At 41.0% G+C, this 23,192-nt stretch overlaps 1 protein-coding gene across 1 annotated transcript; it reads right to left on the bottom strand.

The window, feature by feature from the left end:
- Positions 1-289: 289 nt before the first annotated feature.
- Positions 290-15,468, bottom strand: eif3c (eukaryotic translation initiation factor 3, subunit C). Its single transcript, XM_084077468.1, has 25 exons — positions 15,330-15,468; positions 13,053-13,170; positions 12,909-12,974; positions 12,478-12,667; positions 11,942-12,067; positions 11,499-11,550; positions 10,981-11,099; positions 10,743-10,867; positions 9,789-9,936; positions 8,445-8,548; positions 7,888-8,029; positions 7,339-7,464; positions 7,140-7,233; positions 6,794-6,981; positions 5,837-6,061; positions 5,352-5,543; positions 4,979-5,150; positions 4,342-4,501; positions 3,745-3,810; positions 2,823-2,910; positions 2,467-2,632; positions 2,143-2,202; positions 1,578-1,622; positions 1,263-1,304; positions 290-832 (listed from the first exon to the last, which is right to left on the bottom strand). The coding sequence occupies exons 2-25, from the start codon at positions 13,148-13,150 to the stop codon at positions 666-668; spliced, it is 2,961 nt and encodes a 986-aa protein (XP_083933594.1). The 5' UTR covers positions 13,151-13,170; positions 15,330-15,468; the 3' UTR covers positions 290-665.
- Between the last annotated feature and the right edge of the window lie 7,724 nt (positions 15,469-23,192).

The following is a 23,192-nucleotide window of genomic DNA, read 5'->3' as shown; positions in this document are numbered from 1 at the left end:
TCATTTATTGGAAGTGGTCATCTTAGTTAATAGCTTGAGACTCCATTAAGACTTAAATGTATCAACGGTTTCAAAACCACCAATTATAGACTACACAGGGGGTCGGGTTAGATTATGACATGACGCATTACAAACTCACATGGCCACTTTCAATAATCCATTTCCCCTGAAAATTGTACAAAAGGCTTACAATTCGCCCGACGCCCATCACTGGGAGAATACGTGGTATAATGATTGTAACATTACATAAAGTCAAATTAAAATACACAAATAAACATACCCAGACATATTAATAATTGAACAATGTTTTATTGAATAGGTTACCCGAAAAAAACAATCTGCTTGACCGATCTTTTACCTTAATGTACAGTCTCACTCCAGTATCACTGCAAATTAAATTAACCCAATAGCAATAACAACCTAGAAAGGTTATTTCCAGCTCAACAAATAAGAGTGGCCAGTTGTGAAATATCACACTATGCAGTTGTATCAGAGAGGACCGGACCGTGATTTCAATGCATTTCAGTTTTATGTTAAAATAGTTTAGCATCATTACCACTGAAAAGAGATACAGGTATTGTCAAGCAAGGTAACTCAAACACACTGTTATGGAATGAGGGCTATAGACGAAACGTCAAGATCGAGTTCTGCACACTTTCCCCAGCTCAATAGTTGCTTTGATTCTGGTTTCGGTAGCCATCTCGCTGGTAGCCTCCCTGGTAGCCGCCCTGGTAGCCACCCCCCTGGTAGCCACCTCCCTGGTAGCCACCTCCCTGGTAGCCTCCTCGCTGGTAGCCTCCCCTGTTCGATTGGTAGCCTCCTCTCTGACCTTCTGTGGGTGCAGGAGAAGAGTTATTGGTGGAGGTAAATATTAGTGAAGACACACAAGTCAGACACACAAGTCACGTACATACAAACAAAACTCCTACATGAGAACTGGAACAAGACTTAAGTTAAAAGAGTGTTTTCCGATGGTTAAAGTCTGATGCCCAAGGGGGTGAGAACGAGAAGTGCAAGTTTAAATATGCCACAACATGAAGCAGGATATATTATACAAACAAACACATAATGTATACATATATTTGTCTTTACAAAAAAACATCCTTTAAGAGGGAGCAAGAGGTGCAGTAAGGGAGGTGGACAAGGAAGATTGCAGCTCAACAATAATGGTTGTAACAAAACAGAACAATTGAAGACATCTATTAGAAAAGAACAAAACAATGTTAAGTGGTGAATGAAGGAATTAATTTGTTCATAAGCACCTCGTTGGAAACCACCTCGGTTCTGGTAACCACCTCTCCCTTCTGAAAACCGCACAGCGAGAACAGTTTAAACACCTTACCGCCACGCTTAACATTTATGCACACAACGTAACTCATTCAATCATCTCCATAGTCAGCTATCAATTCATCGCCATCAATAGCAATCTTACAGTAACAACCAGCATCAAAAACACAATGTTGTCTCCGCTGTGGATACAAGTCTAGACTGGCTGGAGAGTGTACGATGTGATCAGACAACATGCTAAAAACATTTCCTAAGTGTTCTAGGTGAAAGGCCCGGGTGGCCACACTTACCTCTCTGAAAGCCACCTTGTTTGTTCTGGTAACCACCTTTCTGATCTGAAAGACAAAGGGTCAACCATCAGCACCGTATAAACAAGTGATTTTCAACATTTCTAATTTCAAGGACCCCAGTTTGATATGCATTAGGTATTATTTGTACAAATGGAAGCAAACAGACCAGTACAGGACCATTATGCACTAGTTACAGACACATAAGGGTCCATTTGGGTCCTATAACAATCAATAATTTATCTGGGGACCCCCTAGAACGCCCTCAAGGACCCCAGAATCCCACATTGAGAACCAGCGATCTAAACATGTCTTCTTAAAAGTAGATGGGGCCATTAATATTTCTATGTAATCAGTTACATTTTACATATTTCAAATATCTTCGCAGTCTTGACTCTTGGCCAATGAAGAAGCTGGAGGCGACGGAGTAGAAATGTCTTATTTAGCATTTGAGCAAGAGTAGATGTGTTTGGGATATGCTGCTCATACCACGGATACCTTAGACTGTGATTATACAAAGTACAAGAGCAGTTAGAGAATTTGTGATAGGCTTTTAGTTCATAAGCACCTCCTCGTTGGTAGCCACCTTGGTAACCACCTTGCTTCTGTTGGTAACCACCTCTCTGCTCTGAAAACCGCAAGAACAAGTTTAAACACACACCCACCACACTTGACATTAACATTCATGCAGAAAACATAACACATTTAATTATCATTACCTCACAATTTGTCACACACAGAAAAGATGACATCTACATAGTACTAGATTTACTGCTCTGCCACTCCTTCACAGATTAGCGCTAAATTGAGATCACTCATGATATATCCCTCCGCGGCAGGCGGAGGGAGGCATCAACCGTGGTTACCTACTTAACCATTGTTCTGGACTTACCTCTGTTGAAATAGCCGCCATACACTCCCTGCTTAAGGTCAAAGACGCGCTCATTGTTCTCAACCAGGCCGCCTAGCTTCTCAGCCAATTGCAGTGCCATGTTCTGCAGAGAGGTGGGCTCTGTGCGGTGCATCACCACTGTCTGGGTGGGCTGGTCAAGGGACGCCTGTGGGCAACCATCACATACACACGCGGGTGTCAATGCTTTATTTGAACCAACAGTCTCAATAACAGCACCGGAGATAAATAGTATCATGTCACATGTACATTCTCCTCATCCATATTGTGTGCATGTATGTTACATACATTAAAACATTCAGTGCAGTGGTAGAGAAAAGAAAAATAATGTGGTTTACCATGAGCTCCTCATTAATGATCATCTTGCTGATGATGCTGTGGACCATGGGCAACTCCAGTTCAAACATCTCTGATAGAGTCCCCATGCTGGGGAACAGAAATAAATACAATTATTTCACATCTTTTAGATAGAATATAGAACATTCAAGACATAACTCACTGTAAACCTAAAAATGTTGATGTATTACCTACTAATAAAATATGGATATGATGGATGTTTATTTTGTATATAGTTTGTATTGTATCTTTCGTCTGTATACTGAAGATACAAAGGTGAAGTATCATCCAATGACGGTGTGACATGTACAGATCTGTTGACTGGTATACAGTATACTGCATATGCCACCTGGCTAGATTCTGTGTTTTATGGGTGATGAAGGCTTCAGTGGCTTGTAGTGATGTGCGGGTCGGGTTTTTTCATGACCCGCCCCGCCCCGCCACGGAACCCAACCCGCCTCAACCCGCCCCGTGAACCCATTTATAAATCTATGGCTCAACCCGCCCCGCGACCCGCGGTAAAAAAAAAAAAAAAATTGGTAAAATCATGAAGGAAAATAATCTTAAAGTATACACCCCAAGCGTATTCAAACTGTTTTATTGTTATTATTCTTATTCTTATTAGGAATAAAGACAAAACAAGAGCATGCGATTTTTATTTATTTTTTGCGCGTGAGAGCGGCTGACCCGCTCACCCGCGCAGCCCGCATAATTTCCTCTGAAATCCTGACTCGACCCACCCGCGCCGCGGGTTGACCCGCGGGTCCCGGGTCGACCCGCTCATCACTAGTGGCTTGAAATATATTTTTTTACTGCCTCTAAATAAAGATGATACCATAACAGAAAGTGTGCATGTTCTCTGCCCGAGAGTCTTAACCACTGACAGACTTGCCCCGTAAGCACTTCTCTGGGAAGAGTGCTCACCTGATGGAGTCGTATACACTGCTGTATGTGAACAGGTAGGTCCTCAGTGATTCCTCTTGGATCTTCCTACAGAAGGAAACAAATTCAAGATGATGCTTAAAATGTACTTAATTTTGAGTATTTGCTAGCAAGCACGCTACTGAAAGTAACATTTATAAGGAGTGTGTGAACAGTTTGTCTTCATTGTCTGTCTGTATGTCCCATGTATGATATCACAAAACACAACCTCCTCCGGCCATAAATGAATGTAGCTTGACCAGTCTGCACAACCACAAATGTTAGAAGTTGGATTGTAGTTCTAATTGATGCATGTCAAAATATCTATTTCAGTTAATCTCTTAGCTACACCAACATTGTTCTAGTGAAGCAGTTTTGTACTCTACTGTACTGTATACAAAGATTGCCATTTCCATTTGGCCAAATGAGGTGTAGACGACCACTACAGGAGACCATGCACACAAGCAGCCAGCCTGTATATTGTGGCTTCACCACTGAACACCGCATTGTGGCTTCGTTCATAAACTGCATGAGGGAAATGGCAACGAGCATTGTGATTAAATGATCTGTGAAAGTGTGATACAGGAGGTGCACGCTCACCTGACGAGCATCTCGCGTACTCGCGACGTCTCTGGGAACAGGTCCCAAACCTTGCTGTTCATCTTTTCATTGATGATGAAAGAATGGCAGGTGCGCCAGTCGCCCATCTTCATGGCCTTACTGGCTGCCACCACATGCTCCCTCATGCTCTCAGGTGGTCCTGGGGGAGACACACAACGTTCGGTTCAACCGTGTACTGGTACTGCAGTCCATGCTTTATGGCAGACTTAAAAGTTGGACCTGAAAATAACTGTTCCAAACAAAATGGCTCTTGGGTACTGTTTTCCAATAATGCTGAGTAGCACAGAAGTGTTCCAAATATTAGATTCCTCTACCATCTCACAAACTTAGGTCATCAAACCATGTGCCAACTTGGCATATGAAGACGCAAGGTGCATTTTAAAAACATGAGCCCCCGCGTCCCTTTTCTGGGGTAAATATTCGGCAGAAATAGCTATAACAACATGCTCACAATGCGCCGCGTGATGAATCTGTAGATCTGTATTTTCAGCGAATATATTTGGTGTAGAGGGGGGAAAAGTATAGACCCTAGTATAGATCCCTGGGGGACTCGGTCAACTAAACATATAGAGTTTAAGTGGATAATAAGAAGTTGCAGTGTGGTGCATTGGTGTACCCAGCAGTGGCTGCCTCTCTCCCACCCTCAGCTGGTGGTGGAACTGTTTGCTGATCATCCTACGGCGGGCATCAAACTCATGGGCAGCCATGTAGGGGATTTCCAGCAGCATGGCTGAAACCAGGTACACACACTCCAGCAGCTCCAGGTTAATGTGCATGTGGAATGGCACCTAATGGGGACAGACACAGTCACATTATGGCTTCTGCTACTGGGTTATACTTAGCTAAACATGCATGCAGTGTTCAAGTACTTATGATATTGCACTTTAGCAGGCAGCGTCTGCTAAATGCATGAACTGTAATTGTAATATAGGACCCACACAGTTACTGTTTGCAACACAAAGTCAGAAGCCTTGTGTCGAAGACCATACCTGTCTCCTCTTCTCGATCTTCTCCTGCTCGGCGTTCCTCTCCTGCATGTTCCTCATCAGCAGGCCCTGGCCCAGAAGCTCCTTGGCGCGACCTGATGACTGGATGTCCAGCAAGGCATTGTGGGCGTCCTTGATCATGCCTTGACGGAAGGCGCAGATGCCCAGTTGCACCATGGTTCTGTTATACAGGATCTGGATGAGAGAGAGAGAGAAGAAATTAACAAACAAGCTGCAGACATTCTAATTTGAAAATACAGTTTTATGTTTGCAGCTACACACGTGTCCCTAATTGTACCCGATTTCTATGTAACTTATGAAATTCTAATCAGTATCACGATTATTTCAAATTGCCTCGAATATAATTAATGATCGATTATAACAATAAAAAATACAAAACCAATGGATAAGAAAAACCTGGTTTCGATATATTTTTGGCTAATTGACCAGCTCTAGTTCGTAACACGTTCTGGTGTCTGCCTGCCTACCTGTACAGGTGGGTCGGCGTGCTGGATGTTATCCTGCAGGTGGCTCATGAGCATCAGGTCACGAGCCTGGTACCAGCGCGAGTGTAGGGCGTGGTGGTAGATGTGGCAGAGAATGGCGCACGTTCTAATGCGGTCTGTGCGATCCTTGGAGTAGATGAACTTGCAGAGTTTGTCCATGATCACAGCGCTGTCCTCGCCCTCGCTCTCCTCCTGGTCCTGCTCCGACTGAAATGGGTGGGTGTGTGCAGAGAAACCTGGCTCAATATGTGACCTACCACAAGTCATCGGAGTGACACAATCTGTAATTATACCAGTACTATAGTGATGCACAAAAAGGTTAATTCTGGTTCGAAAAGAAAAATAAGGAAACCCTTGCCTCAAGTACGAATACCAAACCTGTACCGTTGGTTTTTATTCCTTAATTTCCCCAATTTTTGTACCGTTGCCGTCATGGCTGTAACTCTGTTGTGCGCTTACTGACCTTGTCTCTCACCACTGTCTCCTCTTGCCCTCCCTAGTGTCCCTCCCTCATATTAATATTGCATAGAAAGTGATGCACTTGACTTAATGCAGGTAAACTATTGGGTCACTCTGTGGTCCAGTTTTAAAGGTAGAACCCGCAAACCATGCTAAGGAAAAAAAAACATCTTCATTATGTGCAAATAAAGACTTATTTTACCTTAGCTCAGTGTGCAGGTTCTACTAGCGTCATCTCAACATCCTGTTTCGGTATAATTATTAGTTTTTTTCAGTCATTCGGCTGAACACCAAAACTTCCTCCTAAATCAAATTATTTCAGTACCCAAAACTTTGGTGCATCCCTACAGTAATTCATCTGAAAGGCCCTTTTATTGCTTTGCGTTTTATGCTGTCAGACTGGAACCAAATTCCCCTTTTCCGTTTGTGAGACAATAGAATGAAAAGATTTGCTCTTCAATTAAGAAGAGTGTCGGTTACCTTGGTCTCCCCCTGGAGGCCGAGGCTGCGGCGGTGAGCCTTGTAGTCAAACTTGTAGTAGGTGTGCATGATGCGACGCAGGTAGACGCGACACACCTCCTCCGTGCTTCCCTTGTTCTCCAGGTAGTCCAGCAAGCGGTCAATGATGCCACAAACATGGCCCTCGTCCTTCAGGTTGTCCACGTACTCTGAGTTAGGAGGGAAGGAAGGGAGGGAGAGAGAGGAAACATCAGTTAGTATGGAACTAATCAGCGGCCATGACAAGTTTCTGGTTGAGATGACTGAAGGAGGATGTGTTTTTGTTTGTATACGTGTACATAGCTGGGCGTTGGTGGCGGGGCCTCACCTTGAGAGTGGGGGTCAGTATTCTGCATGATCTTGGTGAACTCCTCATCCATCCTCTCCACCAGGGTCAGAATACAGCCTCGCACCCTGAAGGGCTGACGGACACAAACAGAGAATGATGTCACAACTCATAGAGGCTATGGAGTGCTACGTACTGTACTTTTAGTGAAGACTGAGGAATGAAACAGAGGGTGAGCTACCTGTTCACCGGCGGCCAGGTTCTCGCTATCCTCTGCGATGTTCTCCCCAATGAAGATGTTGTTGTTTGCGAACAGGATGTCCAGCAGCTCGTCAATGCACTCCAGACACTTCTTCCACATGTCCGGCTAGAGTGACATATACAGTATATAAATATCTGAGCTACCAAACTGAGCAAAGGGCACCTCTCCTCATTGTTGTCGCTGAAAATGTCTTGTACTTTGTAACAGAGCTTTAAGCTAGGAGGCCATTAGCGTAAGGTACTGAAAATGTACAGGGCTACATGCTTTTCCAGACTCAACTCCATAATATCTCTACATTGTAATTTCTTATTTGAACACACTGTAGTCAAGATACAACCAGACAATCAATTGGGCCATATCATAGTGAGAGATTACTCCACATACTGAATAATATATAAAACTATCTATATAATATCTGCAACATGCAGTCATTAGGTGTATTGTGATTGAACAATATTTCCATATTCCAGGACTTATATGAACACCTGTGTAAGAATGTTTAATTTACTAAATGCCAGCATGTCCTACCTTCATGAAGGCAGCTAGGTTGGGGTTGTAGTCATAAAGGGAGGCGACAATGTTGAACTTGATCTTGACCAGGATGCCCTCGCCCAGGTTGTGCTCATTGGAGATGGCTGCCAGGGCATGGAACAGTTCAATCTGGGCAGCTCTGCCAGAGGAGGAGGAGGGGGGGGCAATGGAGAAGAAAAATGGGGAAAAGTAAGTTGAAGAACAAAGTGAAAAGATGAAGATTACATGGACCATTATTTGTATTGTCCTTCTGCTGAGGATGTTCAATCATTGACACACTTGCACCATACAATTGAGGACCGCACATCTTTTTCACCAGACAATTATGGGTTTGAGGGAGAGAAAAGGTGTGCTAATGCTTAGCATTTGTTCTAAAAAAAAGTGTATTATTAAAAGGTATACTCTGAATGGTTCAAGCAAGGAATTCTACAGAGTATCACAAAAACACTTTGCGTCAGATACCATTTGGAACACATCTTGCTCCAAGAACCTAGATTTATTTTAAATTTTGCAGCCATACTTGTGCTTAGTGTAGCTGTATTCGTGCTCGTTACCTGTCTGTGCCCTTCTTGCCTCTGGCTTGTAGGATCTCATTCAGCTTCTTCACCACAACTACTGTGTTGATCTCTGTGCCCTTAGCAAACATCTTGGGCTTCTCCTGTAGGGTGGAAGATGATAATAAAGATGATAATAAACAAGTAACATTTGTCGATGTGATTCTTATTGTAGAGTAACATTACACCATTATTCCAGGGCAAAGAGTCAATCTGGATTTCTGAAATGATGCCGATCTGAAAATGCATGTATGTTACGATTAACCAACGCCTAGTCACTTTCAGCAACAGATAGGGATGCACGATATATCGGTCATCGGTGTTGACTATATCAGCCTTAAAAAGGCGATATTGGTATCGAACCGAGATTAAAATAATATATTTGTTTTAGACGATATTATGTTTTATTATAACTTGTGGATGGATCCCTAGTGTTGGAATAAAGTGTTTAAGTCAGATTCATCGTTTACATGCTCTTCAGAATGAGCACAATTTTAACTTGCTTTTAGACAGATAAAAATCAGCATCTGTAAATATCTGCTATCGACCATAACAGCAATGTTATTCAGGGTCCCCACACATTTTTAGCAATGAATTTCCAAAACTTTTCCAAAACTTTTCCAGAATATTTAGCCCAATTTCCAGGCCTATATAACAATCATTCAGCGCAATAATGTGTCTCTTACTCCTATGTACAATGCCCAAAGATAGGCAGTGTAGCAAAATAAATAAATAAAAAACAATAAAAAGTGTTTGGGGGTGGGCACAGCCGCGAAACCTCGCTGAAATAGAGCCTGCGAGCAAAAATAGGAGGGGTGGACGACGTCGTTGCACGGTTCATTGTCACTTGCGGTAGGTCAGGACGGTCTCATTCAAAAACATGTATTTTAATGAGATTTCATCGCCCGCTCGCGTCACGTCGCATCGCTGGCAGTGCGGATGGGGTGTTACACAGCCTGTTCGGCGAAAAACTACTTATGTTACATATTTCGTGTAATGTTATACATGTTTATGAAAAGGTTTTGTATTAAAAGAAATCAATAGCCAAAAACAATGCATAGCCAAATATTTTTCCAGGACCCTTGATAAATTCCAGGACCTTTGATGAAGTTTGATCAATTCCAAAACTTTTCCAGTACTGGATTATTATTTTTTTAATTTCAAAATATTTCCAGGAATTTCATGACCGTGGGGACCCTGTATATTACTATATATCGGTATCACATCGGCACATCCCTAGTAACAGATCATTAACACAGACACATGGACGTTCTAAATGCCTAAATTATAAATTGTCGTGGATACATGAGTCAACCGGTTGTTTTACGGACATGTCCTCCTCACCTTGACCAGGGGAACACCTCCTTTCACCTGCTCCCAGCCTCCTTCTCCCTCTCCCTCTGGTCCCTCCTCCTCAGCCTCCTCCTCCAGCCTCTCCTTCTTCTTGTTCTTCTTCCTCACTTCTTTCTTCTTCTCAGACTTCTCACTAGTGCTGCACAATTAAGTGAAAAATGACATTAAATCATGACTTTACGTTTCAGTTATGAAATTGTGAAACTTGGCAGTAACAACCCATCTCCATCCATCGGGCTAACAGAGGTCATTACATACAACTTGACCAAAGATTTGACACCAATAACCACAATGAGCAACAAAGGCATTAAGAAAGTGATGCGAACATCCTTTTCCACCAAAAGCCACAATCACCAGTAATTGTGATTAATAATCATGATTACAATATTAAGCAAAAATACTCAGGATTATCATTTTAGCCATACTCATGCAGGCCTAATTCTTGCCCTCCTGGGTCATGGAGGATGGAGAGTAGAGGATATGAATGCAATCCAGGCTGACTTAATTTAACACTTAATTGAGCCATTTGACAAATAGCGAAAATAGCCGATCTACAAATTCACAATGCGTTATGAGCTTGCAGCTATTTTAGTAAAGAAAAAGAAAAAAGGAGAGAAACAATTTGAAAATGTGCCCAAATAGGGATGCCAGGGTTAATGTGGTTAAAAAACTAACTTGGCAATACAATTAAGACTCATTCAATGGATTTATCTCCTGCTCTTGCATTCTCTGATTTTCATTTCGTTTCACTCCATTATTCAGTCTGAAAGCCCTCTCAGTGCAGCAGTTTTCTGAGATGGGGGCGTGGCCAAAGTGGGACTCTTTGATGATTGGTTCATACTGGATTATTCAGGGGCGGGAGGCAGGCTAGCATTCTCATGCAATGTTTCCTCAGTACTTTTTTACTGTTTGTTAATTTGCCAAGCAGACATAGAAGGGACTCACTTCTTGAGGAAGTTCAAGGCTAAGGAAGCCGTCCCTCCCTCCCCGTCATCGGAGCTCTCGCTGCCACTGCCTGAGGTGTCCGAGCCCCACTCTTCATCATCATCACTACTAGAGGATGACTCATCCTGTCACAGAGGGGAAAACATAGAGGGTTAGACAGTACAGTCTTGGTTGCCAGGGGCTGTTGAAGGGAAAGGTATACATGTGTTTTGACTGATCAACATGAAGCGCCTCATACCCCGGAGCCTTTGGCGGTCTTGAGGAACTGGCTGGCATCTGGGGTGGGCTCTGCTGGAGGCTTCTTCTTCAAGAACGATTCGGCTTTTTCATCATCATCATCACTGTCTGAAGATGAACCTGAAGAAAAAATAAAACAAAATCAAATGTATGAATGCTTTTTTAAACAGCAGGCTACACCATGATTACAGCCACTTCACAATTGATTTACCATTAAAAGGATAACTCCACCGTTTTTCAAACTTTTATCTATGTCTTCTGTAATAATCAATACATGGGCTGTGAGCAAAACACTCCCTACTCACTACATAGAGATTACACCATTTTGTAGTGGTGTCCAAATGCATAGTGATAATTATTATGTCCTATGAAATGTAATCATCTTATCTGCTGAAAGAAAAATACAGATGGAAAATAAAGACAGTGTTTTAACTCTGGCAGTCAATGGGTTAAGGTCTCTCATGTATATTAGGCACGTATATACTGTATATTTAAAAAAAGACAAAAAGGCAAGCTAACCGGACTCCTCTGGCTCCTTCTCCTCCTCCTCATCTGCAGACTCTTGTGGGTTCTGAGAAAGAGGGAGAATTTGTAAAGACATTATTGATTCACACCGAAACTAGAGTGAGTATGACCCTGTTATGAAGAGTGATGAAGGCCCTCACAGTTTAATCTTCTGTGTTAAATTGATCTATTTGTATAGAGCAGGGGTTCTCAAACCTTTTTATACCACGACCCCATATTATGAGGGATTTTTTTGGGCGACCACATCACTCAAACATTTCTTGATAAAAAAAAAAAAGTCTTATTTTTTGGGTTGCCAGTGCGCGACCCCAACGGCATCTTCCCGCAACCCCACTTTGGGTCGCGACCCATAGTTTGAGAACCGCTGGTATAGAGTGTACACATTTAACTAAAAAGGCCCTGTAAGGGTCAATTAGGTTAAATAAGCTGTGCAGTACCTCCTTGTAAGAAGCAATCTCCGTCTCATAGTCTCTGTTGTACTTGCGGATCTTCTGGCGGAGCGTGCTGAGCGCTTTGGCGTTGTTCTTGTTCATCTTTTTCTTTCCTTCTTTGTCCTCCCAAATCTGGAAGAGAGAAATTATACAACAAAATGTCAATTTGATAGTGTTTGTGATTCAGTAGTTACACTTTATAACAACATTCATGGAGCTTCAATAGTATTACAACTAATTCAGCCTAATTCAAAATCTGCAGTGCAAGTACTTTTTTATTTATTTCTTAATGGGGTGCATTTTTATTAGGCCACTTTCTTGCATTTCTGTTTACAACACACTAATAATAAATTGTACAAAATATCATTATGTTATTACTCAAACATACTGTGTAAACACAGTCTTGTTTTGAAGGCCATAAATAAAGCATCAACTGTCCCAAGACACTTGGGATCTACTTTGACATACTGTAGTGATCACCTTGACTATAAAAGGTGCTGAGGGAAACCCTGTAATGATGTGGTGCAATCTAACATTCTAACCTGGTTGAGATAGTCTTCCAAGTCGGCCAGAAGACGGATATAGAAGGGGGGAACCCCCTCTTTGTCCACTATCGTCTTGCTTTTGAGGAAGGCTCGACATAGCGACTCAAACTCCTCCAAACATTTGGCCATGTCCCGGATCTTCATGGCGTTGCGGATGGTCTTGATGGTGTTGGTGAGCTCCTCAAACCTGAGATGATTAAATAAGGTAGTTTGACTCAAAAAGAGCTGAAGCAAGAAAGGCACTCAGAGATGCTACACCTACAGTCATTCTAAACACGAACAATGTAAATGTATGAGCATAGGGCTAAACTTTGACCTTGCAAACTACAATACACCTGCTCCACTGGGGCTCGTGTAATGAAAAATGTTGGGATCTACTTTGATGCACAGTAACCGTCGCTTGGGTTTCTCCAAACAGTAACACTTACCTTTTATCTTTGGCGCTGCGTACGACCCTCTTTGTGTCCTCTTCATCGTCACTAAGCAGCAGCGACCTATGGAATACAATTATGTTAATACAAAATAAAGAATGTATTGTGAAGATGTGCTGTGGAAAACTGTCTGGTGCTTACTGCTTGTAAGTAGTTCCGGGTGCTTTAGGGGTGATCTCATCCGCAGATGAGGACTCCTCTGACTCGCTGTCAGACCCGGTGGCAAAGAAACGCGACATTGCCGATGGAAGTTGTCAATCTGCAGAGAAGGAGCAATGACAAGTTGACAACATGTGACAGTTTCCGAAGGAGAAAGGCAGATTTTGATTTAATCATTCCAAATAATCATGTGTGTGATGTTCATGTCTGAAATTATTTTTCGGTGGTCACTTTTCTGGTGATGACAGACGGTACGTAATGGAATGGTAATGCAGCCATTTACTGAAGGCAATATGCTTATACGTTCCTGCTTTAAATGCTTTAAATGAGAACTCTAAACTGTTCAACTAATGTCAATTTGTTCAACTCATTTCAGCTCAAAATGATGAGCATTTTATATGCCTACAATATATTATGATAATAGACTTGACCTATTGAATTGAGGCCAACCATATGTCTCAAATAACTTGAGACGAGACTAAATGCAAATGCTTGCCCACGATCAATTAATAAAGTTGTATTATATTTCTAATTCCCAGGTGAAAAACTTGGGACCCCCAGTCCTGGGGTGTGAGAAGGGTCTCCAGACCTGGCCCTTTGACCATCTCAATCCGGCCCGCCGAGTCCTCAAAGAAACACTAAATGACCCCCAAATAATGCACATTCTAAATGGCTGCCGTATGTTAAGGTTTTGAGAAAACATTTTTTAACTGGACTCCAATTAGTAATTCATATTTACTATTTGAGTACTATCTGCATTCCTCCATCCACATGTACTCAAATGTTTTTATGTTTATAATGTAACCGTGAAACAGTCAACCTTGATTCCATATTTATAAGATAATGCAATGTGTTTGATCAGTGACCTATGGAGTGGTGCATATAGTAAGATAAGATACTGTATAAATGTATAGGCTAATTTAAAAGTTGATATGGCATTGACGTGGATTGTTCTATGCAAGTGATCTTTTTATTGTGATAAATCTAAGGCATATCAAACTGGGGGTCCTTTAAATTAAAAGAGTTGAGAACCACTGTACAAGAGAACTGTGTGGTTCAAGCTGACATAGCGCTGGCAACATATATCAAGGATGAGCCAGTGACGTAACAAACTATCAGAAGTGTGTGTGTGTGTGTGTGTGTGTGTGTGTGTGTGTGTGTGTGTGTGTGTGTGTGTGTGTGTGTGTGTGTGTGTGTGTGTGTGTGTAGCCTGTCATGCTGCACGCACCTCCTCAATGTGTCTGTTGCTCGACAACAATGACATGTTTTTCAAACTAACAAAACTCGAATGCATTTTTATCAAAAGAAAAGCTGCGTGGTTTAACCAGTGATGTAAAGAAACTAAGTACATTTACTCAAGTATTGTACTTGTACTATTTTTTACTTTACCTGAGTTTCCAATTTTCTGTACTTTTACTCCATTATCTCTCAGAGGTCAATATTGTACTTTTACGCCACTACAATTATTTGAAAACTAGTTACTTTATAGATTTTGATATTATTGCAAAACATACATTAACCACTTCACTTCACTTCGGCCATTTGAAAATCGCCGATCTACAAGCTCACAATGTGCATTGTGGACTTTTAAAAGATTTCTTTACATTTCAAAACTTGTGAAATGGGACATTCTGCATAATGAGTACTTTCTACTTTTGGTGCTTTAAGTACATTTTGATACCAATGCTTATTGCTTTTGTACTTTTACTCAAGTACGTTTTTAATTCCGGACTTTCACTTGTAACAGTATTTCTACATTGCAGTATTGATACTTTTACTTAAGCAAAAAAAGTACTTCTTCCACCACTGGGTTTAAGGTTCAACCTTATTTTGAACTCTATGGGTTTAACCCGTTCGAGCACATCCACTAGATGGCGCTGTTTCAGACTTTAGAATTATGACGTCTCTAACTCATCCTGGTATCTTTATTCAGGACTGAGCTAACGACGTTAGCCACTTTAGCCGTGTGACAGCTGCTTATCTAAGACATTGGCTGCATGGTTTCAAACGGTCCCTCTATCGGAACATCACATCAACAGCAAGTGTACACAACCGGTTAACAGTTAACAGAACGTTTTCTCCTTATACAACCGACGACACACATGCGACACTAATAATATGGCGCGGCGTTCTTCCTATGCTAACGCTATGCTAACGATGCTAATGCTCGCGTGGCTGGCTTGCTAGCGGCAAAAAAATGACTTCGCATGGAACGGTAAAACATGCTAAATAAAAGTGCGACATTTCCCACGAACTCACCTAAGTCCTTGTTACAATGGTCTCGTGCTGTGTCGGTACAATTTGGGCTGTTTTATAATCCAGTTTGGCGAATTAGTGCGACCACAAGGAGAGAAACGTGCTGCGTGCAGAATGCTACCCGGCTCAGACACACTTCCGGTAGGAAAGGAAGTCAGTGGGAAATCCACACAGCATGTGTGTGTGTGTGTGTGTGTGTGTAGCAGAGTGTCAGCAGCTCATTGACAGTGGTCTGCTTTATTAATACTGCAATGTAGAAATACTCTGTTACAAGTAAAAGTACGGTATTCCAAATTTACTTGAGTAAAAGTACAAAAGTATTGTTATCAAAATGTACTTAAAGTACCAAAAGTAGAAAGTATACTCATTATGCAGAATGTCCCATATCAGATATCAATGTTTTCAAATGTATAAAGTGTATTAAAAATAACTTTTGAAAATGGCATTCTCTATCTATTTTCAAATGGTGAAGTGGGTAATGTATGTTTTGTAATTGCTGTAATAACAATCAAAAGAAACTGGTAACTAAAGTTTTCAAATAATTGTAGTGGAGTAAAAGTACCATATTTGCCTCTGAGATGTAGTCAAGTAAAAAAAAAATGGAAATACTCCAGTAAAGTAAAAAATACCTTAAAAAGTACAGTGCTTGAGTAAATGTACTTAGTTACTTTACACCACTGCTTATTGATCTGTATCAGTGATTCTCAAACATTTTCCCCAAATGGATATATATGTCCATGGATCTGAAAATATTTTGTGCCAGTGCCCCCTAAAGAGAAGATAATTTTATGTTGTGTTAAAAATTGCAAACACATTCCAACTTTTCCCACAATTATTCAATATTTTCCCAAAGTTTTCGAAAATAGCTAGTTTAAAATAGGGTTAAAGTGGTTGAACTGAATGTGATGCATGATGCTATATTAGCTCATTTAGCTGGGGACCCCCTGGAATCCCCTCAGGGTCCCTGGACCCCACTTTGAGAACCACTGGTCTAGTACAGCAATGTGTAAACAGCTGATCTACTGTATATGCTGCCACCACCAGGATGAAAAGACTGCACTGTGAAATCCTGTGTACACTCCTGCAATACATAACTTATATTAATGAATAAAACATTTTAACCAATCTGTATGGTATGGAGTAGAGTATGCTAATTATATAAACTATTTGGAGGTCGTCTCCCTACTCTAGGAATAAGATCCTATGTACCTGGTGTCAGGTACAGTAGGACACCTGGTTGACAGGTACAGCCTGAAGGTCTTAAAGGAGTTCATCCAAATAATGACTTATTTTCTATCAATTACACACCACATGAGCACTGAATTCATAGTTTGTGTCGCATTCCAAAGCCAATAATTTGATTACAGCGGAAAGATGCTAATGTATCCGGTAGGAGACTCAAAGTAGACTCTTTTGAGTCTCCTACCGGAAATACACACAGTCACCAAATTGTGTCAAAAACAAACAATCTCCATGAATTCAATGCTTCATGGGGTGTGTGATTGATAGAAAATCATTTTTTTGGGTTAACTATTCCTTTAAGTGCAATATCTCCCCTGGCAAAGCTATAGTGGGTTCCTACAGAGCCGGAGACTGCCGTTTCAGGCAGGTTGGGGGTTAACCGAGTGCAGCTTTAACAGAACTTTACTGTGCAAGATATTAAAAAAAACAAAAACTACATTTTCAACAGGAATGAATTAAGCATTGCTGTTAGTGATGAATATGTCAGGATGCTTTATGAATACGTTATAAGTGTAAACCCACATCACTCTCACAGTGAGGTGATGACCCCAGCATGGGGCCTTTCTGTGTAGTTTGCCTGTTCTCCCTCCCTGTGTTTGTATAGGTTTCCTTGAGGAACACTGGTTTCCTACAACACAAAAAGACAGGTATGCTAGGTACAGACTCCTGCAGTTGCCCTACTGGCATTACTTTGTAATGGAAAAACATTTTTACACTCTGGTTAAGGTGTCATACAACATTTTCAATATAGCCTTATTGTTTTGGCATGGCCAGACTAATATCACTGAATAGATTTTAAATATATAAATACTAATCTGCTGAGAGCACTTTTTTTTTTCAATGGCAGAGTCGTCTGGAACCAGGCTAGCCTTATTGTGGTTAAAATGACACACCATTGCATCTGAATGACATGTGTAGGATTGCCCATTACCAAAAACATGAAACATGGTTGGTCTATTGACTTTATTAATTTAAAAAGAAAACATGATCTTTCGCCAATAATAATACATACATAATATTTAAAACAATGCTGATGACAATACTGCAGTGATGGCATGTTGTGTCCATTAACAGAATGGCCCAGAAACATGGTGCTTAATGTTGTCCTCTCCAGTCAGCCTTTTCCTCCGTCAACTTTCGCAGTTCTGAAAGAAAGAGCAATTAATCATGAATATATAATACTATTGACATTCAAACATTTACATATGGAGAAGAATTAAAATACCTGGAAAATGCATTTTAAGGTAAACATACTGCTTTGTACATCAAATAGTGAAAATAGGAGATCTATAGGCTCTAAATTGTAACTATGGCTGCAACTATCGATTATTTTCTTCACGATTATTCTATCAATTACTTTTTTGATTAATCAAAAAGTGTGTTTTTGAAAATATATATAGTTAACATTTTCATGTTGCCATATTTGGTAACTTTTTTTTAAAAGCAATAACTCACTCCAGGACAATCCCCTTATATATTAGCTGTGATGTAATGACAATATACTGTACCATGGCCCGTCATGAGTTAGAATTAGCTTAAATGAAATCATGCCATTCTTCTATGTCAGAGGTTGGCATACATTTTACTAGATACTACTGTACTCAAAACACTTAACTGCCATATAATTTATGGTGAGACATCAGGACAAAGAACACAGAATAAGCAGTCAAACTGGTCTTGTGCTGAGGGTGGCAAAACCGATTCTAATATTAACTCGTTAATTTAATTAACCCTTTATGACCACGGCCTCAGACCCCTCAGGGCTCTGAGACTTTAAAACCAATTACCTGTGAATATTATGGAAACAAACTGACTATACTCTTAATTATTACAATAAACCATACCCTCTTGTAGACGTCCGTTTTTTTGTTGACATGCGACCAGTTGCTGTATGAATATGGATGTTGGGGTTAAGCTCACATGGTCCACAAGAATAATCTATGATATAATGGCTGTTTTGTGTGCAAACTTCAAGATAGCTTTAATAGAAGCACTAAGATGCTTGAGGCATGAGGTGGAAGGGTGTTCAATGCCATAACTAAACCTTTAAACACAAACACTTTCACTTACCCATCTTTATCCTTTTTGCTCCTGCCGAAGCCTCCCTACTGGTCATTATGGGCTTCTTAGAATGATTAGGTGCTCGGCCAGTCCTCACTGCAGGGGCAGTAGTGGCTGTGTGTGTTTGAACTGAAGACAGAAAAAAGCAAATTACATACACTCTACTGGATAGAGATAGAGATGACAACACTTATTTAAGTGTGTGTGTGTGTGTGTGTGTGTGTGTGTCTATCCCAGGGGTAACTTGGGAAGCGTCTCGGCATGTGTGTCTCATATGACCCAGCAGAATTTGTTCGGACCAACAGTTTCAGAGAACCAAAAAAAATAAAATCGAAAGTCTTCAAGTGGCAGGAATGTTTGGATAAATGAATGTCATCTGCGTGAGATTAGTTTGAATTGAGGACGACACAATGATGATATTCTGTGAATTGATAAGTGTGAACCTTTGGATTAGCCCCCAAATGTGTGCACCAACTTGCTCTAAGGGCATGTACAGTATTTAAAACTGTAGCTAGATGCAATTATACAACAGTGTGCATTACAGTATTGTTCTATTGTAAAAGCAACAACATAAGACAGGAAATGTGTGTACCTGTGGTTCCAGTGGACGTATTTGCTGCCATTGCCCTTTTCAAAGGAGGTCTGAGATGTGCCATTTCTGAAGGTAGTCCACATGGTCTCCTAAAACCGGCACCAGGAATCTTGGACCGTGCAGACACAACTGGAAAGATGTTGTAATATAGATGGATCATTTGACTGAGGCTGCGTCTGATTGTTTGGCATGTCAAATTAGTATGAGACTTTTTGCATGTTTGAAAGCTTAGTAGCTATTCAAAAGGACATGAAATGCAAACTAAATTTGGATAATACTGTAATGAATATTATAGTATGCAATACTGGCACTGTACAATGTGGTACTTGACTAACTGTACAATGTGGTACTTGACTAACATACCAAAATTCAGCTCAAATACACTAAAGTAAGCAATTAAACACATTTCTTTGTTAAAACCGAGGACGTGTCAAACTAGAAACAGTGCTCCTCGGAGCACAGGTCTCCACCACGTCAGGTAGGTTATTGTGGGCCAGGTTATTATTTTGTAGCAAGGTTTTCACAGCTCTAGTTTGGGTATGTTATGACACCAATAAAATCTAACTGTTCACATACTATACAAGTAGATACCAGACCTACTGCCATGGTCTGTCTGAAACACTACAATTTTAATGATAGAAAATAAATCTTTATGTGTAAAATTACAACACATTTTGTTTTATAATGCAATTTCCGACTTTTTTTTAACTAATACTTACCTGTATCTGCACTAGGTGTCATGATAGACCTGGGGATTCCTGTAGCCTGAGAGAGTCAAAGCAAATATAGAGACAAAAGCACACATTATTTTACATTCATGCATAAGGGTCATTTTGTTTTTAATCATATATAAAATTGATAATTGTATTTCACTCACCTTCTTGGGGGTAGCAGCGGTATTTCCAGGGGCTTCCACTTGGGCTCTCCTCCTCATCATAAGTAGGCCAAAGTGAGGTTGCTTTCTTTGAATATCCAGGAATCGCTGAGGCTGCGTTGCATTTCAATAACTTTGATGGAGTGCATGAAGGAGGCAGCAGGGGCTTTGCACTGGGGATGGTCAGGAATGTCTTTCGGTTATCAACAACGTTTGTTGGTGGAGCCAAGCGAGTGTCTGGTTCATTCAGCTTTTTCGGCACTACGGAGGATTTTTCCATCTCTTGTTCACTGATCAACTTGTTTACTTGGGAGCAAGGCATGGGCGTAGATGCTGCGCAAAGCGCCACTTCCCCAAAATCGACAGTTTCATTCAAATAACATGCCCAGTTATTCTGTACAGCCAGGCTTTGATGAGAGAGGCTGTCAGAGAATCCTTCTGGATTTAGTGTGCTTGAGTGCGTTTTATCACTACAGTCGCTGCTTCCAGATTCAGTAACCGTTACTACAACAGGCTCGGCATCAAAGGCTGCCTCTACATCAGATCCAGCTCTGGCTTCAGAGACCGTCACTATATTAGGTTCAGCTCTGGCTTCAGAGACGTCACTATATTAGGTTCAGCTCTGGCTTCAGATACTGCCACTACGACAGGCTCAGCATCAAAGGCTGGCACTACTTCAGATCCAGCTCTGGCTTCAGAGACCGTCACTATATTAGGTTCAGCTCTTGCTTCAGATACTGCCGCTACAACAGGCTCAGCATCAAAAGTGTTAAGCAAGTGAGCCATTTTTGCATCAGGCTGTGCGTCAGCTGTTGCATTGTTACACTTTGAGGGGCAAGGTTGGTGGACATCAAATGTGTCGTTTTTAGGGCTAGTGGTCTGGTTAATGATGTTAGCCGGACTGTCCATGTCAAATGTTTTCTGGAGGTTAACACTTGTGCTGCTTGCAGACAAAGTATTTGTACTACTGAGAGTAGTCAGAGAGTTAGTTTGCAACACCACTTGGCAGAAATGCATGAAGACCTGTCAGCCCTGCTACAGAAAATGTCACTCCAAGGCTTCTAACTCTAGTGCACATCTGTACCAAACTACCTGTGAGACTAAACTGTGACTCTCTCCCTCTCTCTCTCTCTCTCTCTCTCTCTCTCTCTCTCTCTCTCTCTCTCTCTCTCTCTCTCTCTCTCTCTCTCTCTCTCTCTCTCTCTCTCTCTCTCTCTCTCTCTCTCTCTCTCTCTCTCTCTCTCTCTCTCTCTCTCTCTCTCTCTCTCTCTCTCTCTCTCTCTCTCTCTCTCTCTCTCTCTCTCTCTCTCTCTCTCTCTCTCTCTCTCAACAATCTAAATCTACAAAGTCATTTAACTATGGTCTTTTGAAAAGACCACATTGCAACGCTTAGTGAGCTAAAAAAAACTAAAGTTTTCAATTGATTGCAATGTAGTAAAAAGTTAACAAGAACATTTCCCATATCTGTTCATTTGTGTCAGATCCTATCTAGGTGAGACATGACCTTTGACACGATCCAAATGTTTCAATAGAAGAGCAGGGAGACAACATTCAACCACCCCAATGGTATAAGTTATATTGTATGAACATACTCTACCATACAGATTGGTTAAAAAAAGTGACATGTGCCGCTTTAAGTCAAAGCATATCTGTATACTCCTGGTCAAATCCACACTAAATCTGTGGCAAAAATAGCCAGTGTTCAAGATCACAATTAACGCATTGCATTGCAAAACTATGTTCTTATACAGCTGCTATTTGTGTAAAAGGTTCACCCCATAGGGTTCATGTGGTTATTGTGTGTGGATAACATGTGTGGTTATATACATTTTAGGAGGGTAGCCGCCTTTGCCTGTGTGTCACGCTTGGGCCCTGGGCCAGACTTTGGACATGTCTGCTTTATGTGCTGCTTCGGGTATTTTACCTACTGTACACTGTTACAACCTGGCTCGTAGGCCATAACAAAAAGGAGGAAGACACACGGCTGGTTTAAAAGTGTATACAATAATATTATATATTTAACTTGAATATAACCAGTGTTGTGTTCTAGTTTTTTTCTGAAGGTATACGCTACGATACGATGCGCATGGTCGTGGGTATACGCTCTCGCGTTTTCAATGGATGAAACAGTTTTTGAAGGTATACGGTAGCGACGAAAAAAAATCTCAAGGTATACGCCGTACACAGCATCTGACGGTAGAACACACCACTGAATATAACAAAGAATTGCATGGAGTAGTCTGTAGAATCAGTAAGTGCGTGGAAGTGTGTAAACCAAAGACTAAACTGAAGAAGACCAAATTAGTTGTTGCAATATCGCTGTTGTCGGAAAGAAACCTCTTATCTCCATATTCAAACTTATGTTTTTTATTAGATAAACGCCCTACTTCTTCATACTACAGCGTCACACAAAAGCATCAAATGCTACTTTTGTTAGAATCCTGAAAACTAACTGTTTTGGACACAAGTTTTTCAGAAAAACCCTAATGCCCAGCCTGCAGGACCTGTGGGAAGAAACTCAAAGACAGACAGGGGAGTAGGCTAAGCGAGCTTTCTTGAGGTGTGAAGGGGGATGGTGTGTGTGTGTGTGTGTGTGTGTGTGTGTGTGTGTGTGTGTGTGTGTGTGTGACAGAGAGAGAGACGGTGATCATTTAGAAAGTCGAATATTTACAGCAGCACAGGTTATGTTGAGAAAGGCTGGTGATGTTTGCTTTTATGCATTTTTACACACTTAACTTAAGACAGGCAAGCCCATTGTATTTAGTATTCAGTTAGTATTTTATTGTTATTTATTTATCGTTTATTTGGTCAGGCATTTCTCAGGACAGCTAAAGGTACTTATTTGGGCCCTTCCAGGACCCCATTGAGTCCCTTGGTTCACCAAATTCAAATCAGGAAAGGAGCCAAGCAGAGAAGAGTGAAAACTAAGAAAGTAAGTGGATTTACATGCTGTAGGCTACAGATCTCTTTAAATTGTAGATTATTGTGCATTCCTCTGTTTGATTTTGATTGAATACTTTATTAGCAGTTTGCTAAAAAAAGAAAAGTAGCCTACAGTTCAATACAATGTCTGCTAAGAGGATTTTAAACCCAAAAA

This window comes from Gymnoscopelus microlampas (genome assembly GCF_963454915.1).
Source record: "Gymnoscopelus microlampas genome assembly, chromosome: 14".
In the NCBI taxonomy this organism is placed as follows: Eukaryota; Metazoa; Chordata; class Actinopteri; order Myctophiformes; family Myctophidae; genus Gymnoscopelus; species Gymnoscopelus microlampas.
Note: the sequence above shows the minus strand (reverse complement) of the source record. Positions and strands in the feature narration are given on the sequence as shown.